Here is a 23,690-nt window from a genome sequence, read left to right as displayed (position 1 = left end):
TCACCCACAAAATAGAGTGCTCCCCAACTTGGGATTCACCACCTTATCTAACCGCATCAGAACTTGCGGTAACAATGCAACAGTGCATTTAATTAAGATAACTGTTTCTTGTAAAAAAATAAATAAATAAAGCGCAATAGAAAATTACACGGCTGCCTGCAAAACTTTGCGGCCAAAATATCTACCTCGTAGAATTTTATAAAGACCAAGTCGCCGCTTTACACACTTGAGCGACTGATGCTTGATGTCGGAAGGCCCAAGAGGTTCCAATTGCCCTGGTGGAATAAGCCGTGACCGGAAAAGGGGGGCCCCTTCAAGGCGTAGGCCTGTACCACAATCTGTCTGATCCACCTGGAAATGGTGGCAGATGAGACCACCATGCCTTTCTTCGCACCAGCTACCAAAACAGAGTCTGACTTCCGAAAGGGAGCCATGGCAGACGAATATACCCTTAGAGCCAGCAGCACATCTGCCTAAGGATCTCTTGCCCTGGACACGAATCTCGGCACCTTCCGATTGAGAGGGGAAGCCAGGAGATCCACATCTGTTGTGCAGCATAGGAGCCTGAACACATCCAGATGCAACGACCACTCTCCTGGGTCCAGCATCTGGTGACTTGGGTAGTCCGTCTGCCAGTTTTCCACTCCCGGGATGTAAATGACCGATAGGGCCAGTACATGTCGCTCTGCCCACTGAAGGATGTGAGCGACCTCCCGTGCTGCAGCTGAGCTTCTTGTTCCTCGATGATTGACGCATGCCACCACCGCGGCATTGTCTGACTGGATCCTGATTGGATGCCCTCAAAGCTTCATTGACCATGTGTAGAGGCATAGCCTGATCGCTCGTAGCTAGAGCACATTGCTCGGCAACTTTGATTCCTCCTCCGACCAGAGGCCCTGGGTCAACTGTATCCCCAGTACTCCACCCCAGCCAGTATGGCTGGCGTCCGTTGCGATTACTGTCCAGTGTAGGAGATAGGAACGACTTCCCGGACCGAAGTGCCGGGCATCTCAGCCACCAGAGTAGGGAGTTCCTGACTGACTGGCTCACCTGAATCTGCCCATCCAGGGATAACGGAGATTTGTCCCATTTGGCCAAGATCTCCTTCTGCAAGACTCTGGTGTGAAACTGGGCGTACGGTACCGGCTCGAAGGAAGCCACTATGAGCCCCAGGACTCGTATGCAGAAGCATAGTGGTTCATCAACAGTTTAATCACGGCTCTTAGAGTCTGCAGCTTGTCTGGAGGGAGAAACAGTCTCGCTTCCATGGAATCCAGCAGTAAGCCTAGGTACGCCAAACGCTGAGTCGGTATGAGCACCGACTTTTTTTAGGTTCGGCCACCAAAATTGCTGCCGTGTCTGCATGGCGATCACCACATCCTCTAATTCTGAGGCGGAAGATACTCTCAGGAGGAGATCGTCTAGGTAACATACGATCGCAATCCCGCGTTGTCGTAGCAACGCCAAAATTGGAGCCAATACCTTGGTAAAGACTCAGGTGGCTGATGACATGCCAAAGGGGAGGAGCCACAAACTGGTAGCGGGCGTCCTCAACTGTCCCCAAAAAGGAAGGGGTATGTCCAAACAGATTGGAGTAGAACCCCTGGAATCTTTCAAGCTCCAGAACAGGTACTATCACCCCGTGACTCAGCAGGTCCCTTTCCACCCCCATTAGGGCCTCCAGGCGCGCCAGGAGTAAGGGTATGCTGGAGGGGAAGAATCTGTTTGGTGGCCAAGAGAGGAACTCTATCTTGTAGCAAGCGGAAATCAGTTCACAGACCCATTGGTCGGATAGCGAAGAGGCTCGAAACTCCCGAAGGCGACCCCCCCCACCCGTGAGACGGGTGGGGCCAAACCTTCATGCGGTAGCACTCTTGCTCGCTGGCTTGTGGTTCCAGGGACACTTTTGTCCCTCAGAGGTCATTCTGTCGGGCTGGGGACGTTTAGCCGAAGCCCCGCATGAACGAAAAAGCCGCTTGTGAGCGGAAAAAAAAAAAAAATAAAAAAAAAAAAAAAGAAGAAGAGGGCCCTTGCCTTCCTGGCCTGTGGGAGTAAGGTACTCTTCCCACCTGTGGCACTTAATGATGTCATCCAACGAGGTTTCAAAGAGCCGCTCGCCAAGGAGAGGTAGACCATGCTTCTCCCTGGTCACACCAAAAATGGCCGCCGAGCACAGTACACAGAGAGGGACAGTGAAACACAGGCAGAGAAATGGCGGCAAACAGCGCTACACAATCAGCAGACACAGACCTCCAGGGGAGAGACATCCAGGGAACAGCCTCCCACCCAAGGTGAGAGGCCCCCCTGGGGCCCCTGTCTATGTGGCGCGCACACACTGCTCAGCAGCATCCTCCACGGGGAGAGAGGGGGAGGGGGAGGGAGAGGGAGAGGGAGAGAGAGAGACCCCCAAATCGACCTCTCAGTGAATGCCCAGCCCCACCAAGGCAGGGAGAGCTGTACTTACCAGTCCTGACGAGTTGGGGAACATTCCATCACAGACCCACTCTCCGATCAGTACAAGGTGGCTGATGGCCCAGCACACTGATGCAAACATCAGTAGCCCGGTTATATGTGTGCCTCGGAGCATTACGATCACTGACTGCCCCTGGAGCCCGAGGGGCATGTCGTGGCTGACCCAGCGCAAAGCTCTGGTCTACAAGCTCGCTGGCCAGGGAGACTACAAGGATAAGGTTATCCAGCCCATCACCCAGCTGGCTGTTGATAGCAGATCACAGGATCTTAATCTTGCGCAAAAAGGCAAACTTCTGCAGAAAAAAAAATCCACGGACTGATGGTTCCTAGGTCCTTCTCTAGGCAGAAAAAAAACTGAGGCTGCATGATGTAGGCTGGGGGGGGGGGGTTTGTTATCGAAGGGACCGCCCCTTGGGCGGAACTAGAAAGTTCTGTTTTTTTGTACATGTTAACATGTTCTGCCTAGTCCTCTCCTGAAGTTGGCGTAACAAACCGATGGTCTAAGTAAAGGAGCTGTGTCAGTCAGTGAACGTAAGAGAAAACAACTGGCTATAACCCCTCACTCTGCTCCCAGCAGCTCAGTTCGTCAAAAAGCAGTACAAACATAAATAGGAGGGGGGGGGGTTCTGTGCCCGTCAATGAACCTCAGAGAAAAGGATTTTACGGCAAGTACAAAAATCCCATTTCTTTCTCGTACATCACAAGATACAGAGTCTCATTACTTACTAGGCGATTGGACACTGGCACATCCTAGACAGGAAGTTCAACCCCCTATATAACCCCTCCACTTACTGGAAGTACGTTTTTTTCGCCAGTGTCTTAGGTGTTTGTTACGAGTAAAGATGTGCTGTGCTGAGCTCCGCTGAGATATCACCGGGGGCTAGCCCTGCAACCGGATCCATTCAAGGTGTCTTTTCCAGGCCAAAATTGGATGGTACCCGGACCTCGTGTCAGAACAAACGGGGTTTTACCTGTAACACTTCTCTTTTTAGAGCCCTAGACCCCAGGATACAGTATTTGTTTTTTTCAGCCATATTAGTGGCGGGGTGCTGTCTCTGAAGGTTTTTCTCTAAAAGGAGCCCACCGCAAGAGGTGAAGATGGGTCAAGAATTCTTCTCATTCTAGTGGGTTTCTCCTTTAAGTAAATGTATGCTATGCCTAAAGTCGCCTCCGGAGGCTGTGAAGAGCACATACCTTTCATGCCTGTTCTGTTCTATCTCAGTGTCTTACGCTGTACGCTCCTCCAGCCATGCTCCAGGTAGGATGTGGGGGGGGGGGGGTTCTGCTTCAGGAATTCTCCCCCCCACAGCTTGAGGGGCCGAGGTGAGCTTGAACAGTGAGCAGTAGTATACCCCGCACCACTGGCCACCATTACATTCGACCCTTCTCTCTCTCTCCTCTGCCCCAGCCTCCCCTCCATGCTTGCCCAAGAGATCAGAACGGGAAATGCTCATTTTTGGAAAAAGACGAGGGGGGCAGAAGGGGTGTTTTGGAGGAGGTGGGCATTCCCAGGCAACATTTACTTAACCACTACAGATCCGCGCTATTGCCAAATGACGGCATTAGCGCGGACCTACATTTCCGGGACTACGTCTATTGTCGTGGTCCCGGTTACGAGCGGCCTGCGCGCCCCCTGAGGGGCGCGCGCGGCGTGCTCTGTGATCGGCGAGTCCGTGAGACTCGCCTGATCACCGATCCGTGTAAGGGGTCGATCCCGACCCCTTATCACGTGATCAGCTGTCAGCCAATGACAGCTGATCATGTGATAGAACGGAGCCGGTAATCGGCTATTATTCCTCCTCGCGCTGACAGCGCGAGGAGAGAAAAAAAAAGCCGATCGCCGGCGGCCGTGATCGGGACATCAGTCCCGATCACGGCCATCAATACAAGGGACCACCTGCCACCTGCCTGTGCCCACCTGCCTCCCGCAGTGCCATCCTGAAATAAAATAAAAGCAAAAGTAAGTGCCCCCCGTCAGTGCCCATAGTGCCCATAGTGCCCACAGTGCCACCCAATCTGCCTCAAAGGTGCTGCACCCCAGTGCCGCCCATCAGTGCCCAGCAGTGCCGCCCATCTGTGCCCAGCAGTGCCGCCCATCTGTGCCCAGCAGTGCCGCCCATCAGTGCCACCTATCAGTGCCACCTATCAGTGCCCATCAGTCCCATCTATCTGTGGTACCTATCAGTGCCCATCCGTGCCACTTATCCGTGCCACCCATCCGTGCCATCTTATCTGTGCCCATCTTTGCCCATCAGTGCCGCCTTATCTGTGCCCATCGGTGCCGCCTTATCTGTGCCTATTAGTGCCGCCTTAACTATGCCTATCAGTGCCCACCAATGCAGCCCATCAGTGCCCACCAATGCAGCCCATCAGTGCCCACCAATGCAGCCCATCAGTGCCCACCAATGCAGCCCATCAGTGCCCACCAATGCAGCCCATCAGTGCCGCCTAATCAGCGCACTTCAATGAAGGAGAAAAATGACCCGTTTGCAAAAATTTATAACAAACTATTAAAACATGATTTTTTTTTTTTTGCATCTTTTTTTGTTTGTTTAGCAAAAAATAAAACTCCGAGCTGTAACTAAATACCACCAAAAGAAAGCTCTATTTGTGGGAAAAAAATGATAAAAATTTCATTTGGGTACAGTGTTGTATGACCGCGTAATTGTCACTCAAAGTGCATCAGCGCTGAAAGCTGAAAATTGGTCTGGGACTGAGGGGGGTTTAAGTGCCCAGTAAGCAAGTGGTTAATTGGTAAAAAAAAAAAAAAATAAATAAAAAAGGAGTAAACTGCGCTATTGAGAAACCCTCCCTATAAGTGGCAGCTCTAATCGTAATACTCCGATACTGTAAACATAAAAAAGGTGAGCTGCGCTAAAAAAAAAAAAAAAAAAATTCATACAATTAGCAACATAAGTAATCAATGGCAAAAATTTAATTAAGTGAACGTGAATATCGAATAATGCATAATTTGAATAATATAAAAATGATAAACGAATCATATAATTGATAAATGCATAAAAAAGTGATCACCTGTGTCAAATAACGTGAAGGCCTCACCTAGTAAGGCCTAACAAAAATCTGCATGGTGTTATATGTTTGATTACACGAGGGATATATATAAATTTTGCGCTATTCACCTTTCTGCATCTGCAGATTTTTGTTAGGCCTTACTAGGTGAGGCCTTTACGTTATTTGACACAGGTGATCACTTTATGCATCAATTATATGATTCGTTTATAATTTTTATATTATTCAAATTATGCATTATTCGATATTCACGTTCACTTAAAGCGGGAGTCCACCGCGTTTTTTTTTTTTTTTTTTTTTTTTAAAAGCCAGCAGCTAAAAATACTGCAGCTGCTGACTTTTAAAATAGTGACACTTACCTGTCCAGCGCGCCCGCGATGTCGGCACCCGAAGCCGATCTCTAGATCGACACTCGAGTGCTGCCGCCGCCATCTTGGGTATGGAAATCAGGAAATGGAGCCTTTTCGGCTTCATTTCCCGGTTCCCTACTGCGCATGCGCGAGCCGCGCTGCGCAATGAGGACGGTCCCCGCTGCCTCTGGGATCTGTGTGCTTCCCAGCAGGCAGCGGGGCACTTGCGGGAAGGGGCGGGCACTTGCGGAAAGGGGCGTAAGTTACGCCCCTTTCCGCAGAGAGCTATCCCGGAAGTGGGTGCAGTTACCTGGATTATCCAGGTAACTGCACCCCCCTCCCCCCTGAAAGGTGCCGATTGTGGCACCGGAGGGGGGGAGGGTTCCGATAAGTGGAAGGTCCACTTTAGGGTGGACCTCCGCTTTAATTAAATTTTTGCCATTGATTACTTATGTTGCTAATTGTATGAATTTTTTTATTTTATTCAGAAAATTTTAGTTTTTTTTAGCGCAGCTCACCTTTTTATGTTATAACATTTACTTAAGCACCAGACTGAGTCTTTGTAGCAGCAGCAGTTGCTGAACTACATTGCTCAGCAGTCAGCGCATTTTTTGTGGTACCTCTACCTTTTGTTGCTTGGCACTATGGGCAGAAGAGGTACAAATACAGAGAAATAGGGGCTTAAAGGGATCCCCCTCAAGTTCTGAGGACCCCCCCCTTTGCTGCACCCCCCCCCCCCCAAGGACCTGGAGAAGCTGGCCAGGGTGAGCCGTCGGGGCCAGGGGCTGCAACTGCTGGCACTTCAGCCCCTGTATACATTACAGAGGTTTTTCCTCAACCATTAATGGATTAGAGGAGAAATTAGTGGCCTTAATCGCATCTTGACTCAGTGGAAGAGAAAGAAAAAATAAATAAATAAACCATACCAGGTCCCCCTCTGCCACCCAGGACCCTCAGAGAAACTCTTGGGAAAGAAGAATCCCCCTCAGAAGCCCGGGATGAGACTGATGATTCCACTTCTGAGGAATCAAGTGGAGAAGGGCCCTCTTCAGCTTCTCAGGACGAGAAGGCGTTGGTGCAAATTCTTGCTGGATTGGTCCGCTCCACATTTAAGTTGCTCGTATCTGAGTCAGTTAAAGAACCCTCCTCTTGTTTGGGTTCACTGAAGCCTCCTGAAACTGCACATGCCTTTCCTGTTCGGTTTACTGGAAAAGCTTATTCTGAGTGGGATTGCTCAGATAAACATTTTTTCCCTCCTAAAAAGTTTTCAACACTTTATCCTATGGAGGAAAAATTTACTAAGATGGGGGTATACCGGCGGTTGACGCCGCTATATCCTCCGTAAATAAAAGTCTGACTTGTACTGTTGAAATTCCTGTTGAAAAAAAAAAAAAAATTTTCCTTGGCAGGTTCAGTGGCTCAACCTGCAGTGGCAGAAATTGGTGTTTGTCAATACTTGAGAGACCATGTTAAACAGGTGCTCAAAGTTTTACCTGGACAGCAAGCCCGGGGGTTGGCCAACCTACCAGCGGCTTTGTGTTTTGCTCTTGACGCAATCAGATTCTATCCTCCAGACCTCTTGCCTTACGCTTGGGTTGGTACATATGCATTGAATCTTATGGTTGAAAAATTGGTCAGCCGAATCACCATGTAAGAAGCTCCTGGCTAGGTTTCCCTTTCGTGGTACAAGACTGTTCGGGGAGGTTTTGGACAAATATATCCAAAGGATCTCTAGTGGGAAGGAGTAAACGTCCCTCCTTTAAACAGGCTCTCTCTAGTGCCAGGGGCATTAGCTTCCAGGCAGTCACGAAGGCCTTCTCCGTCAGGCTCAAAGGTTAAATCTCAGGGTCAACTCCAGGGAAAAAAGAAGTCTTGGGGGAGGAAGTCTACAAGACAAAACGCTAAAGCCTCCTTATTAAGGGGCGCCCCCGCTCGAGTGGGGGGGGTTGGGAGACTGCTACAGTTCTCAAGGCTCTGCAGGAGTATTTTCATGACACACGGGTGGTCTCCACAATAACTAGGTTACAAACTAGAGTTTCAAGAATTCCCCTCCCCGTTTCCTCAGATAAAATGTTCCCAGAGACCTAGACAAAAAGGTTTTTCTAGGGTTGGAGCGACTATTGACGCAAAACGTTATTGTGGTAGTTCCCATGCTAGAGCAGGGATTGGGGTTTTATTCCAACCTTTTCACAGTACCAAAGCCAAATGAAGATGTCAGACCCATCCTAGATCTCAAAGATCTAAACCGATTCCTAGAAGTACGGTTCTTTCGCATGGAATCGATCTGATCGGTAGTCTTCATCCTACAAGGAGAACTTCTGGCATCAATAGACATCAAGGATGCATACCTGCATGTACCTAATTTCCCTGCTCATAAAAAGTACCTGCTTTTGGAGTAGAAAATGCCACTTTCAGTTTGTAGCTCTGCCATTCGGGCTAGCGACTGCACCTTGGGTGTTTACATAATCTTGGTCCCTCCTCTAGGCAGATTAAGGGCCCAAGGCATAACATAACATACCTAGATGATAGACTGGTCAGTAGCCCGCTTGGAACAAAACTTGGTCACCACAGTCAACTACCTGGAATACCTAGGTTGGATCCTCAACTTAGAGAAGTCTTCTTTAAAAGCAACAAGAAGACTAGAGTATTTGGGTCTGGTCATAGATACAGCCCAGAAGAGGATATTTTACCCCAAGCAAAGATCAGTGCCATAAAAAAAAAACAATTCAGGTAGTCAGAGCAAAGAAGGGTCCTTCTATTCACCTTTGTATGAGGCTGCTGACGAAGATGGTGGCTTCAGTCGAAGCAGTTACCTAGGCTCAGTTTCATTCGAGACTGCTGCAAAACAGTATCCTCTCTGCCTGGAACAAGAAGATTCAGGCGGCAAGATTTTCCGATGAGTCTGTCTCCTACAGTGTGTCAGAGCCTCAGTTGGTGGTCAATACCCGAAAAACTGCAAAAAGGAAAATCTTTTACAAGTTATCTGGAGAGTGGTAACAGATGCCAGTCTTTCGGGTTGGGGGGCAGTTCTGGAACAGTCGACTGTCCAAGGGAGATGGTCCAAGACTGAGGAGGGCCTTACCCATTAACATTCTGGAGATCCGTGCAGCGTATCTAGCCTTAAAGGCCTGGACACTCAGGTTACAGGGTTGCCCTGTTAGGATCCAGTCTGACAATGCCACAGCAGTGGCTTATATCAATCACCTAGGAGGCACCAGGAGTCATGCAGCTCAGGGAGAAGTAAACCAGATCTTAATCTGGGCAGAAAAATCTTCATTCCAGGGGTAAAGAATTGGCAGGTGGACTACTTGAGTCGCCGGCAGTAAGCCCCAGGGTAATGGTCTCCTCACCCTGACGTCTTCTTGGCCATATGCCAAAGATGAAGTGTGTAGACCTCTTTGCGTCCAGGTTCAACAAGATCAACATATTTGTCTCAAGAACCACGGATCCTCTTGCATGTGGGACAGATGCGTTGGCGACTGTGGCATCAGTTCTCACTGATTTATGCATTCCCTCAACAGCCATGCCATTAAAGCCAGTGACTGTAAACCAGGGTGAAGTATCAGACCTTGAGACAGAAGGTCCTCCTGCACCGGCAGCCGCCAAGGAACAGACAGCACCATCTGTACTATATTGGCCCGGCGTACCAAGGACATGGATGCCAGTCTGGCGCAAACAATCACCGGAAGACCCCTCGGCCTCCACTCCGCGCAGCAGATGAGGGAGGGGCCCGAGAGGGAGAAAGGCATAAATTAGCTGATAATGCCCCCATGGGGCCACCAACGCGTCTGAAGTGTCCGCCCAGGGATCCTTTGACCTGGCCACAAACCTCTGCACCTTCCAATTGAGTCGAGAGGCCAGGAGATCCACATCCGGCATGCCCCACCGTAGGCCAATGAGCCTAAACACTTCCGGATGCAGTGACCATTCCCCCCGGTCCAGCAACTGACTGAGGTAGTCCACCTGCAAGTTTACGCCCAGAATGTACACGGCTGACAGCCGGCACACGCCGCTCTGCCCACTGTAGAATGTGAGACCTCCAGTGCTGCCGCTGCGCTCCTTGTCCCTCCCTAATGATTGGCATATGCCACCGCCGTGGCGTTGTCCGACTGGATCCTTACCAGACGACCCTGCAGCCTCTGCGACCATGTGGAGAGGCACTGCCTGATCGCCCACAGCTCCAGCACATTGATCGGCAGGCGGTATTCTTCCTGCATCCAGCGACCCTGGGCCGACCGGATGCCCCAAACCCCCCCCCCCCCTGCCAGGCTGGCGTCCGTCATGATCACCGTCCAATGAAGAGGAAGGAACAATTTCCCGAACCAAAGGGCGGGAGACCTCAGCCACCAGAGAAGTGAAGCCCTGGCTAGCCGGCTCACCCAGATTTGACAAACCAGGGATTTTGGATATTTGCCCATTTGGACAGGATCTCTTTCTGCAAGACTCGTGCAAAAATGCAGTGACGACCACCTGCGGGACATCAGTAACCACACCGTGGATTGTAGAGTCTGCAGCTTGCTTAAAAGAAAGACTTGCCAGAATCAACCTCAGGTACTCCAGACACTGGGTCGGCAGCAACACCGACTTCTGGACATTCAACACCCAGCCAAACTCCTGAAGAGTCTGCATGGTGATCGCCACATTCTCCCTTAGTTCTGAGGCTGAAGCTGCTCTCAGGAGTAGGTTGTCTAGGTAACCCATGATCATGATCCCTCGTCTCAGCAAAGCCAGCACCTTGAAGACCCTTGGTGCCGACACCAATCCAAAAGGGAAGAGCTACAAATTGTTAGTGCTCGTCCTCGACCGCAAATCGTAGGAACTTCTGGTGTCTGACACATATGGGGACATGCAAGTATGTGTCCATGTCCAGGAAATCCCCCTGATCACCCCACACAGTAGAAAGTCCTGTACTACCCCAAACAGGGCCTCCCAACAGGCCGGAAGGAGATTAAAGATTGGAGGAAAAAAAAAAAAAAAAAAGTCTGGTGGACAAGAAAGAAACCATATTGTAGCCTGGCAAAACTAGCTCGCAGACCCATTGGTCGGAAAGGATAGGACCACCGGTCTGCAAACTCCCGAAGGTGACCTCCCACCCGAGAGGCGGGCGATCTTCATGTGGAAGCCGATTTGTTCGCAGGCTTGTTCGGCTTGCGATGCCAGGGACGTGTTGGTCACCTTGTTGGAGTGGGAACGATTACTTGACGACACGGGTGGACGAAAAAGCCGCTTCTGAGTATGGGGGGGGGCCTGCCTCCTTACCCTTTCTGGACTGTGGGAGCAAAGTACTTTCCCCCAGTAACATTTTTAATAACGTCATCCAGCAAGGTGCCAGACAGCCTCTCACCTTGGTAGGGCAACTCCGCCAACACTTTTAGATGTCTGGTCCACAGACGGACACTTGAGCCAAATCAGGCGACGCAGCACTACTGCCGATACCGAGGCTCTAGAAAGCAAAAGGGGCCGTATCACAAACATACTTAAGGCTGTGCACCAACTGGTGTGCCAGTTTCAGACTGGGGAAACCTGTTCCTTCCCCAACTCACAGTGAAACAACTTAGCCTAGTTCGTAAGCGTTTGTGACACCAGACCCGTGGCCAACACTGGCCGAAGCGCTGACTCCACCACCGTAAAACATGGACTAGGCAGCCGCCTCGGCCCTTCTGTCAGCAGGGTCCTTGAAAGAGGGGGACCCTTAAACTGGAATCGTGGTCACCTTATTTAACCTAGATACCGGGGGGGGGGGGGGGTCAACGACCAGAGGAGAGGTCAATTTTTTTCAGAAAACTCCTCTAAGAGGGGCAACGCACCCAATTCGCCTTGTGACTGAAAAGGCACGCTGCGGGCGATCCCACTCCTTGTAAATAAACTTATCAAAATAAGTTAGGTAGGGAAACACCTTAGCAGTGCGGACCAACTAGTAGGACCCAAAATGGACAGACGCCTCTGTAGATGCCCCAGCTGTATCCTCTAAGGTATCCTGCCCCGCCGTGATAAATGCTCCTACTAGCGCTTTTTCCTGCTCTGAAACAGAAGTGGGAGGCTTCCTCCTCACTGTCTGAAGGGTCATGGTCCACAACTTCTGAAGCGTCCGAACATGGGCCACCTGCCACAGCAGGGCCCGAGTCTGAATCAGAGCTTTCCCCCGGAGCTTTTACCCATCTTGCGCCCACACGCTGCTTAAACCCTGGAAACAATTCCAGGATTGCCGACAGAGCGTCCATGGGCACCGCAGGTGCAGAGGAACCGATTGCCATCACAGGGGTGTCTGGGAAAGAAGCCTCTGATGCCATGTCTGAACCACTCTCGCCTGTCACCCGGGATCTAAGGAAAGACAAATAAATGCCTACGCTCCTAGCTGCCACAGACTGAGAGCCCCCGCAGGACTCACCACCCTGACCAAGGCGTTGTGCTGTGCTGCTGTCCGTTCTCCCCTCTGCCTGTGCCCAAACCTTGAGGTGTTCTGTGTCAGTTTCATGCTGTTCCTGGCTAAAACAGCCACCCAGCACTAGAGAAATAACAGAAACCGTCCCCCATGGCTACAAGATAATGCCCGTGGCTGCAGGAAAATGGCTGCGGTTCCCACAGCAAACATTCCCCCCTGCTCACGGCAAACGAGGGCAAAACAAACAAGGGATAAAACAAGAGGACCAAACATTAAAAACGAAGGGATAAAAAATGAGCAGAACTAAAAAGTTAAAATGAAGGGGAAAAACGAGGTGAACAAACAAACAGCATAAGCCCCTGCCAGGACCCAGAGACCACCTGGAGGACCCCTGTGCCAGGTATGTGCTCCACACCCCTATGCCCAGCCACACAGTGCCCCCTTAGAATGGGGAGGAGGGAAAGAAATGAGATAGACCTCCTAATCGACCTCACCAGGGAGTGCCCAGCTGCTCCATCCTAACTAAACACTTGGAACCATACTTATCCCAGGGACTGCTGGACGCACTCCACAGACAGACCCATCTCTTGCATAGTACGAAGTGGCTGTTGGCCATTGCACCACTGACTCAGACAGCAGTAGCCCAGTCATGTGTGCCCCGGAGCATAAAGCTCACTGGCCACTCTGGACCAGAATGGGGCCCGTCATGGCCGACCCAGCAAGGAGCCAAGGTCTGCACGTGCTCGATGGCCAGGCTAAGGAGACTACCAGACTCTATATTGTGATCTGAAAACATTTTCAAAGACCACTGTCCCCACAGGGAGCCAGGTCCATCTAAACCAGGCAGAAACCCCCCCCCCCCCCCAAAAAAAAAAAAAAAAAAACTGCTGGGAGCAGAGGGGTTATAGCCAGTAGGATCACCCCCCGGGCGGCACTGTGCTTGTTTTTTGTGTTCTGCCTAGTCCTCTCCTAAAGGTGGTGATATAACCCTAAGGTCAACATTAGAGTGCTGTGTCCGTCACAAAAGAAATCAGAGCGTGTGTACGAGGCTCAACACTAAACAGTCTTGTCATTTGGAATAGGCTTACATTCCACTTTGGCCTCCAATCCCCACTTCATCTATAACCCCTCCTTTTACCCAGCCTGGTCCTTTCCAGCCTTCTCTGCACAGTCTAATGCAAGACTGCTTAGAGAGCACCATCTTTTCTCAGCTAGAGCCAAACCCTTCTCACTGTGTCGCACGGTCTTCTTTCATCAGAACTCTTCAGATACTTGCAAAATAAAAATAAAAATTTCCCTTGCCCAGTACACACCCCCGATTTCACCACCCCAAGGTTAAACTTTAAGTGTGCTTTCAAATCCAACCCCCATAGATGTAGGCTTATCTCAGACCTTTATATGCAACTCTTGTCCCACGCATCATCCACATCCCTGACCTAAGTTAGTAAATGGAAAGATTTTAACCCAACACTTGATCCAGTCGATTGGACCTACATCTGCCATGCAACCAAGTCTGCCCTTACACTGGCCTTGGAAACCAATTATAAAAAAGGTGCTCACCAGATGGTATCTGGGCCAACAGGATATACAAAATTTCTCCCCCCAATACTTCTGATGTTGCAACAAGTTTGGCTTCCATATCCATATACTGCCCCATTGTATGCACCTTCTGGTCTGAAGTATTTGTGGTCTGAAGTATCAATCCTCTTCGATACTTCTGACACCTGACATTGGCGCTTCTGAACCACAAACCCATGGATTTGACCCGCCAGTATAAGCTCTTACAATTAATTACCATGACAGCCAAACAGAAATGGTGTAAAGCATGGAAATCCCCCTCATATGTATCCCAGCAATGAAATAATTACTCAAGCAATGGCCCATGGCAAAATTGAGGCAGTTACATTGGATAGCATCATCCCACAAAAGCTGTGGAGGCCCTGGACATGTCCCGACTTAGACGCCTCTCTCCTACTGCCACGATAGTCCAATTGCAACACCCCCATCCCCCTATTTGAGGTATGTCGCAGCCGCACTGGCATCCTATCCCCCCCCCCCCCCCCCACCACACTTCCCATTTCCTGATGCTCCCAAGCCTTTTCCACCCTTTCCTCACATCCAAGTAAATCTCTTCCACACTTAACACGGACATTCCAGGGCCATACACTCTCCATTGGGAAAACTGCATTGGACCGATAACCCCCAACTATGGACCCCCCCAGTACCACCAGGGGTATTAGAAGATCTTCGTCGGTATGACACCAAATTGGCAGTTTAAACACCCACTTCCAAAAATTTGATAGTTCCCTCTACCAAGCATGTCCTCTCCTATTCTTTGATGGCACCACTCTCACCATTTCTAGACTAAGCCTACCCCAACTGAGGCCTATATTGTGTCATATGTAAAGAATATACAAAGCCGCGCCAACCCTCCCCTACATATATAATATGAATACAAATTAAAAAATAAAGACTAGTACAATTAAGTAATAGGTTTCAAAAAATGTGAAAGTGACCAAAAAAAGCCAAAAAAATAAAAATAAAAATACAAAGTCCAATTAAAGAAAAGTTCACAGGTGAATCCAAATGACGGACATAAGTGTTCTTAATTGACAGCACCACAGTGGTTCAGCACTTTCCTAGGCGCGTGAGATACCCGTCACCATATATTGAATGCGCTTACCAGAAAATATATGGAATGAAGCATATATAAATGATAAATGGATGACATCCAAGTTAACCTTCCTCAGCTGGGTCAGCACTCCATCCCTTAGCGGTGATTCCAAGGTAATAATCTGTTCAGTGGTCTCGATATGAAACACTCAGAGGCCCACAGAAAAGAAAGGGACTGACATAGCGTAATAACGTAGGAACAGTTTAATGAGTAAAAGTAATGCACTTACAGGTTTGTAGATAAAATACATTATCTACAAACCTGTAAGTGCATTACTTTTACTCATTAAACTGTTCCTACGTTATTACGCTATGTCAGTCCCTTTCTTTTCTGTGGGCCTCTGAGTGTTTCATATCGAGACCACTGAACAGATTATTACCTTGGAATCACCGCTAAGGGATGGAGTGCTGACCCAGCTGAGGAAGGTTAACTTGGATGTCATCCATTTATCATTTATATATGCTTCATTCCATATATTTTCTGGTAAGCGCATTCAATATATGGTGACGGGTATCTCACGCGCCTAGGAAAGTGCTGAACCACTGTGGTGCTGTCAATTAAGAACACTTATGTCCGTCATTTGGATTCACCTGTGAACTTTTCTTTAATTGGACTTTGTATTTTTATTTTTATTTTTTGGGCTTTTTTTGGTCACTTTCACATTTTTTGAAACCTATTACTTAATTGTACTAGTCTTTATTTTTTAATTTGTATTCATATTATATATGTAGGGGAGGGTTGGCGCGGCTTTGTATATTCTTTATTACTGTTGGGTGTCATATCACATTTATTGCTGCTGCCTATTTTTGTTAGTTTTGTCAATTTCACACTATTTATCCTAGCGCAGTTTACATTTTTTCTATATTGTGTCATATGTACTTGCTTTCTCTGAACAATGGTTACCAAATGTGTTTAAGTCTTGAGATCTGATTTTTCTTCCTCTACTACGACGTCTCTGTATCGCACCTTGATCAACTTTAATAAAGTATTTGAACAAAGAAAAAGACTTGGTCATAGTGCACCTGCACCAAAATGTATAAATACCATGGCAAGGATGCCCCATGGCCATCAACCCATTCGTTACATCAAAGTCTGGGCATCCCATCCTAAAATCAGGCCCCTTTGGGGGGGGGGGGGGTCAAGGTTTCTAGCCTGGATACAGAGTGTTTCCTCTCTACACAACCTATGGAATCGTCTTCCCCAGATACATGTCCCATGATGGTTTCCAACCCAAACACCCTGTGCTTCTCCAAACAATGGAGTGGAGTGTTTATCAAAGCCTTTGAGGTGGTTTCTCTTATGCACCCCAAACCATGCCCATGAAGTGCATATAGTGTGACCGACAGAGCAAGCCCCAAGGTCATAAAAGGCATTAAACCACAAATTGTGTTCCTCAGTTGATTAACTGCTGAATGGTGTAGGTCTAGCAGTTACTTGTGACTGACCTTTCCCTGTGCCACATGTAGTGGCAAGCTCCACAATTGTAGACATCACACCTATAGCTGCACTTCTGATTAAACACACCACTCCAGCCAGGTCCGGCCAAGATTTTCTGAGATTGCACTGCTGGGTGGCAAGTGGCCCTCAAATTTTGGGTCTACGAAAAATGTTGGGGCGCTCTGGGATAGCATTTGAGAGACAGGGATCACGGTGAAGGATACCAATATTTCTCAGTGGATTTGCTTAATGGCAAAGGCTTTAATATTATAACGAGTGCTGAAAATTAGGTCAACTGCTAACTCGTACTATTACGCCTATGTTATGCAGGAACTGCCCCAGTCACAGGAGCCATGCCCTCACTACTGTGTGGCACAACACTGACCGCATCTGCATAGCGCCGACGATGCTTGGTGTACACCTTAATGAGAGCCTGGTCATTGGCCTTTTGAAGAAAGGTTTTCTAAAGGGCTCCCTGCTCATCATAGTGGGCCTGTCAGCATAGAAGGCTGCCATGGGAGACGCATATCCTGCACCTTTTGGTCTCGTTTTTCCTCGCATGCTCTCACTTGTTGTACTTGAGTATTTTCGCCTTTCACATTAGGGGGCTAGATTTGATTGCAGCTTGTGTTTTCACTAATATACCTTTATCCTTGTTGCAGTTAACACTACATTACCAAGTCATTGAAACACCGTTTAATTTTATGACGTAAACTTCAATAAAACCCAAAACATTTTGTTTAAGCCATTTATTGAACAATGATGCAGCATAAACAAGAGGCAGTGAAAAGATTAGACAAGTCAAAAGAAATGCTATAGCACAATACAGTAACGCAGACACCACATGGAGTGTATCAGCACAGAATAAAGTTTAGGAGGAAAGTTTGTACAGCAATGCCGTCACACATAGTGAAGGACCACTGTGGCCTTTCCAAATGTACCAAAAAGGTTTTTACAACAAAAGTCCACCCGCAAGGGAGAAGCTCTTGGTAACCAAAGATTCAGTTTACAGAAATTGCAGAATTCGAGCACTCCTCCCTTCTGCAAATCCCTATGCTTTGGGAGCCTGTGTCAAAGGCATCACATTTGGATGGTTCGGAGATCATGAGAATTTGCCAACAGGTGCAGTTCACCTGCTTCAAGTAGGCTTTCCATTTGCAGACTTATGAGAATGCAAAACCCGATTAAAAGCAAACAAAAGCCCAATCCACTTGGGCCCATACAAAAAGGTACTATAATCGGGGGGAGGGTGGGGAGCCAAGAAACAAAATCAATCAAGCATTATACGTAATATAGCTATACTATTGAAGTTACCTCTAGTTTGTAAAACTTGACAGCAGTTTGAAAAAAAACTGTCAATATAGAACCAAGTTGCCATTGACTTGTTTTGCAAAAAGGTGCAAGCACCAAAGCAGTCATCCTTTAAGCCAGAGGTCTCAAACTGGTGGCCCTCCAGCTGTTGCAAAACTACAAGTCCCATCATGCCTCTGCCTGTGGGAGTCATGCTTGTAATTGTCAGCCTTGCAATGCCTCATGGGACTTGTAGTTTAGCAACAGCTGGAGGGCCGCCAGTTTGAGACCCCTGCTTTAAGCTGTGAATCCAAATGCAACAATAAGGGGAACTTTCTAGTATACAGTGAGGGTTTGATGGCTGCAAATTCAAAAGCAACAAATAAGAATTTATATGTTGTGGTTAATAAATTAGATTGGCATCTTCTGATGCGTGCCAATAGACAGGACCTTTAATTTTAAAGGTTAAAAAATGGCTGATTGGTGTCCATGGCGCTCAAGGATTACCTAAATATGCATCCAAAAACATTCCTGACCTACATACATTTTACAAGGCAAAACGATTAGGTACTTCAAAGTCCCTGAACCGTGCATGAATAGTTAATTGAAGGTAGAATTAACGTGTTTATCAAATCTACATCTCAAATAGAAACTCCACCTTCTTACTGCCCAGCAGCAGTTTAACCTCCGTGCCACATTCCATTAGAACCAATATACTCTGTGGCAGGGCCAAGTGAAATATGGGCTGAACAACCATGGAGACCAGGTAGGGAGAAAATAAATTATCTGCATGTGAAGTCTATATACCTTTAGGATTATAGAGTATGATATATATGTTTGTTCAGGAAAAGGAGTTTTTACTTCTAACTTTAGTGTAGAAAGATCCCCAAGTCTTCAGTGGCAGCATATTTCTATCCTGACAAGCTCCCTTCAACTACATTAAACACATCTATAAAAAGACATGCACCAATGTAGGGATTGCAATTTTCTCCATCAGCAAAGTATTATAGGTGATTGACTACTTAGTTGACTAAAATGTATGTTAGAAGCAACCTAGGATCTGCTATAAAAAGCTACAAACAGAAGGTCACAAAGCAAAAAAGGCATACATGTCAGAAGACCGTCACTAGTTTTTATACAATCTATACTTGGAGAATTAGGAGTACAATATGATTTGAGGGTTATAAATGGCTGACAATTAACAAAAAGGACAACAGTAAGTGCTTGTATGCAGAAGAATTTTTTTCTTTTTTTTTTTATAGGAAAGAGAGGTTAAGTGCGTGCATGTTTGTAACCATACCAAATCTACATATTTCATGCTCCTTTACAAGGGCAACCAGAAGTTGCACCCAAGGAAGTCCAAATCTACATAAGATTTAAAGAGGTTCTACATTAAAATACAAACAGGAGGTGGCCCTCAGTGGGTGAGAATCTTTTACAAGTCCACTTTCAAACTGAACAGCACGAGACCCAGAATCTTTACTGTATAAGAGCAGTCAAACTAGTTACCAAGCAAGGTTCAAATAGACTATAAACCATGAGCATTTACCAATACACATAATGTCCCAAGGTGCTTTTAAAAAAGGCATTATGGGGCTTCAGTGGATATATGCAATTGAACATGTGGCATACAGATATCAAACCTCAGACTACTACCCATTTAGAGAAAGTTTACTCATAGTCCAAACAAAGCAAAAATGGCACAAAAATCAGATGCAATGTGGTTTAGGAAATGGGAGTGGTGCTACTTATTGTGTAATTGAATCCCTGTCACGGTTATCCTATAATAAAGCAAAAATGTGCTAGGGTATTATGTGCCGACAGATTTACATAAAACAAAATTTACCAATATGTTAAAAATGGGACATTCATACACAGCTCCTGATGACATCGTATGATGAAACACGCAGGGAAGGCATCTAGCATCACTTCCGGTTTTAGCCCATGGAATGCATCCGCTTCCCGAATTCCTTGATATATTTGATTACCACTGTGATTTTACAACCATGCGAATGCAACTCTATGTACACGTGTAATAAATGTGATAAGCAGATTTACACTATGGGTCCATTCTCTATTCCCATGTGCGAGTGAGACCAATGGGCAGGGGATGACAAAGGCAAATCCTGGATCTGCACTGTTTATACAACTCAATAGTGCTGTGAATGCTGGTTACTCCAAATTAGGGGGAAAGCTTTCCGGCGAGTGCAGTAAAATAGGGGGAGCACGAGTGGACACACCGGCACGAATTGTGACCTTATGTAGCACCACTTATAAACTTTTCAGTTCCAGCACTTTTCTCCTAAGGTGAGATACCATGTTTGACACAGTACTTGCCATTTTAAACATAGTTCCTGATTTATTTCACTTGATAAGTAATTGCACAGCAGCATCTGTATTTTGTAATTGTATTTTTAAATTTTTTCACTTGTCACCGATACAAGTGTGTTTGAATTGACCTACAATACATAAAGAGTTACACTCACATGGTTGTAAAATGTTAAAATCGCAGTGGTAATCAAATACAACAAGGAACCCGGGGATGCAAATGTTTCACGGGCCAAAACCGGAAGTAACCCAATGGCACTAGATGCTCCACCCTATGTGTCATCATACCACTGTCATCGGGAGAGGCGATTTTAGGACGGTATGAATTTCCCCATTTTCTACAAATTTATTAGTAAGATTTTTTATTTTATTTGTCAGCACGTACATGCTCCAGCACATTTCACTTTATTATAAGTTACCTGTAACAGGGATTTAAAAATTACACAAGCAGCGCCAATCCAACTTTATAAACCACATTAAGTTTGACTATCAAGGTAGCAGTCATAGTGGAGGCAGCAGCTCTAAAGATATTGGTTACCCATAGAGTGGAACCCCGCCCCTTTTCATTTTTTACAGATGCAAGACCATAGTTATATGCGCTGGTTGCTTCCAACCTTAATTTTTGTGTTGTGCAACTTTGTGAGACAGCTAAGACGAGCTGCATTTATGGACCAAACTGTTTTAATGGAGAACCTCTAAACTCCCATTGCAGCATCGATAAAGGATTTCATAAGAGCAATTTAGGGCCGACAAGCAGAGAAAAAAAAACCCAATAAAGAAAAACCCTATGCATTTACGCTAAAAAATTATGGGAAACACTGTTCCCGATAATTAAATACACCTGTAGTGTAACATATGAGGGAACACTGCCCCCGATATAACACAGTGGTAGGCAAAAACTACCAAATTTTTCACAATCCATTATGGAAGACACTGCTCCCGATAATGTCAACTATTTAGATGCAGTATAAAATTTACTGGAATTTCTGCTTTAAGGCATATAAAGCCTACCACGTAATTTAGCTTACAATCCAACAAACTCAGTACCCAGCACTTTAGGAGATACAGTAGGCCAGCCGTGCATTGCAATTCAAAGCCCAATGCACAAATCAGTAGTACTTATGTATTCTATCACCCTTCAGCAACTGTGTAAGATATAACTCAGCTATTTTGAAAGGCAGACAAGTGTGTTTGCACTTTACTCACAATAGATGGTGTTCTCAAAATTAAGACATGCAATCTGTACTCTGAAGCTCTAAAATCAAACAATTAAAGTTGGTTGCACCCGTTGTGTGGACAGCAGAAGTTCCAGTAGCACGTTCAAGTTAAGCAGATGCTGCTTTTATATTTTCATAAGTAAAAAAAATCCGACAGTATAACCGTCAATTATGGAAGGCACTGCTTCCGATAATTACCAGAATAACAAAATTAATACTATTTATAGTGATCTCTGTCACTCATAAATAAATAAGTGTGCCATTATTCAGTGCGAAAGGAATCCTGCTAGCTTTCATCCAATCAATATTAAATAATCCTGCACTGCAGGATTGGGCAATATTGATGTCAAAATGATTTCTATTCCAGATATATCAAGTGGATAGAATAAACCGTTGTGAAGCAATGACTCAATTGTACCAATCTGAAGACTGTAAAACACTGGTCTGTTACAGCAACAGGGTTTTCCCTTCACTAGCAGCTACTAAAATGTTCACAACATATACAAAATGGATGGTATTCTGTTACAAGGGAAAAAGAAGTACATCTCACTGCATTATTCCTGAGTGAAAAACTAAAATGTTACTTTTGGCATATGAAGCATGGCTGCAAGTTTTGCCAAACATGACCCATTTAATACAAAAGAATGATAAAAGGCTTTTTCATACAATAATAAAGTGTGTGTGGGGGCGATGGGACGCAAAATAAATTACGCAAAGAAGCCCAGAGGGAAGAAAAAAAAAAAATGAAGCAGTTGCTCAAAAAACAATTTTCTTTCTAGTCAATGCAAGACGCCAAAAAGGAGGACTGGTGACTATGGACAAGACTTCTGCTTCAGTGCCTGATTGTATATAGTGCTTTTATGGTTTACTGACAGAACAGGTCTGTTTACTCACTTTGCCAGACTATTACACCCCAGACTTGATGGATTTACACTTGACTTAAACTATATGAACATTTGTCCAAGACTTATCCAATAAAAAGACTGCAGACTGAACACACTGGAAACTACAGTCTTACACTAGTTCCTTATGAAATACAGTAGGGCAAAAGCCTCACTTAGCAGCTCATATTTTCTAAAAAGGACTTCTGCTTACAATAGTGTCAGCTTGAAGGTTGGTTGTGCAAGGCCTCTGCCATTTTGTGCAAATTCAAAAAGGAACAATGCATCTGCAGCATATTAAACAGATATTGAGTCAAGTAATAAAGACAGTTCTGGTGGTGAATACAAGAGCTAGATATAATCCAACTACAAAAATATCCCATGCTGGGATGTTCGCTTTCTGAGCAAAGCAGACCTGTTCTAAGAGCACATATCACAAGGCAATGAAGACAGACTATGCAAACCACTTGATGCAATAGGGGGGGGGGGGGGGGGGGGGGGGGGAGTAAACCCCTATGCGGGTCAGGTGCCACAATTGAGAATAACTGTCTTCCTGTCATAGTACAGGGTTTCCAAAAATAAGGCAGAGACGTTTCAATTTGTTAAAGGGCCTTCCAAGAGATAAATCAAGGGCTGTGTACAACCACTTGTGGGAAGATAACCGTTAAGTGCTTAATTTAAAACAATCCTATGGGCATGATACACATGAGGCTACCACACATACATAAAAACGCTCCAAATGACTGAACATCTGCTCTGCTTGATGTAGAGTATGTGAGGCTCAAACCTATGGGGTACTTAGCATTACAAGAGCAGCTCCTGTAAGGCCATCTCCCACCCTCTTCACACTTTACTATTGGCAAATGTTACTAACCAACACTAAGGCGCTGGGATGGGAGGAGATGGGATGAAACAAAGTCCATAATTACAGGCACTGGTTTCCAATTTTCATACTATAGCACACCCCTAAGGTAGGGTTCCCCAGGTGCTCTACAGGAAACAGATAGGTGGTGCCTACTACGCAATGCAAATAGAAGTCTCATGTGTTCGTTATGCTCATAGGTATCTTAAACTTTAAATGATACACCTTAGAACTCATTATAGATCTCCCAAATCTCTCCAGCAAGTGCATTTGCAGCTCCCTGGACAGTCCAAGTATAAAGAGCAAACTGGTTTTTAAAGAGATCTTTGTCAAACAGGGTTTCATCCTTTAGCAGACTTAGGTGTCTCTTTAGGGCTTCAACCGTGTGATCACCATAGCCGTACAGTATATGCCGAAATGGACTGTCTTTTGGGGAGACATAAGGAGACAACAGGGAGTGCTCAACCTGGAGACAGAAGAAAAATACATTTTAAAATGATGTTTCCATTTGAAGTAAAAGTAAACATTATTGCACTGGTCATTACTACAAAGTGAATCCCGTTAAGAAAAGCTTCCACTGCCAACATCTGAGAATGCAAGTTGCCTGGCTGTAATACAGAGTCTGTCCACTATCTTACAGTTAAAAATTAGGACTCAGCTGCATACTTTTTGCATAGTCTCAGAAGCACTGCACCAGAGAAGGCCACCACTTCAGTCATCACAGGCACTCTTCCACATGGCCACGTCACTCAGTTTCCTGTGAATGA

At 46.2% G+C, this 23,690-nt stretch overlaps 1 protein-coding gene across 1 annotated transcript in view; it reads right to left on the bottom strand.

Annotated features, from left to right (window-relative positions):
• Window positions 1-18,816: 18,816 nt before the first annotated feature.
• TFRC (transferrin receptor) overlaps window positions 18,817-23,690 on the bottom strand; it is a gene marked incomplete in the record, with an annotated part of 151,954 nt that continues 147,080 nt past the window's right edge. Inside the window, 1 exon segment of the mRNA XM_077487593.1 lies at window positions 18,817-23,389. Coding sequence (XP_077343719.1) covers window positions 23,150-23,389 — 240 coding nt within the window.

Source organism: Lithobates pipiens, unplaced genomic scaffold (genome assembly GCF_037356315.1).
Source record: "Lithobates pipiens isolate NorthernLeopardFrog02 unplaced genomic scaffold, aLitPip1_a1.2 Scaffold_18, whole genome shotgun sequence".
NCBI classification, from domain to species: Eukaryota; Metazoa; Chordata; class Amphibia; order Anura; family Ranidae; genus Lithobates; species Lithobates pipiens.
This window is presented reverse-complemented; position numbering and strand designations above follow the sequence as displayed.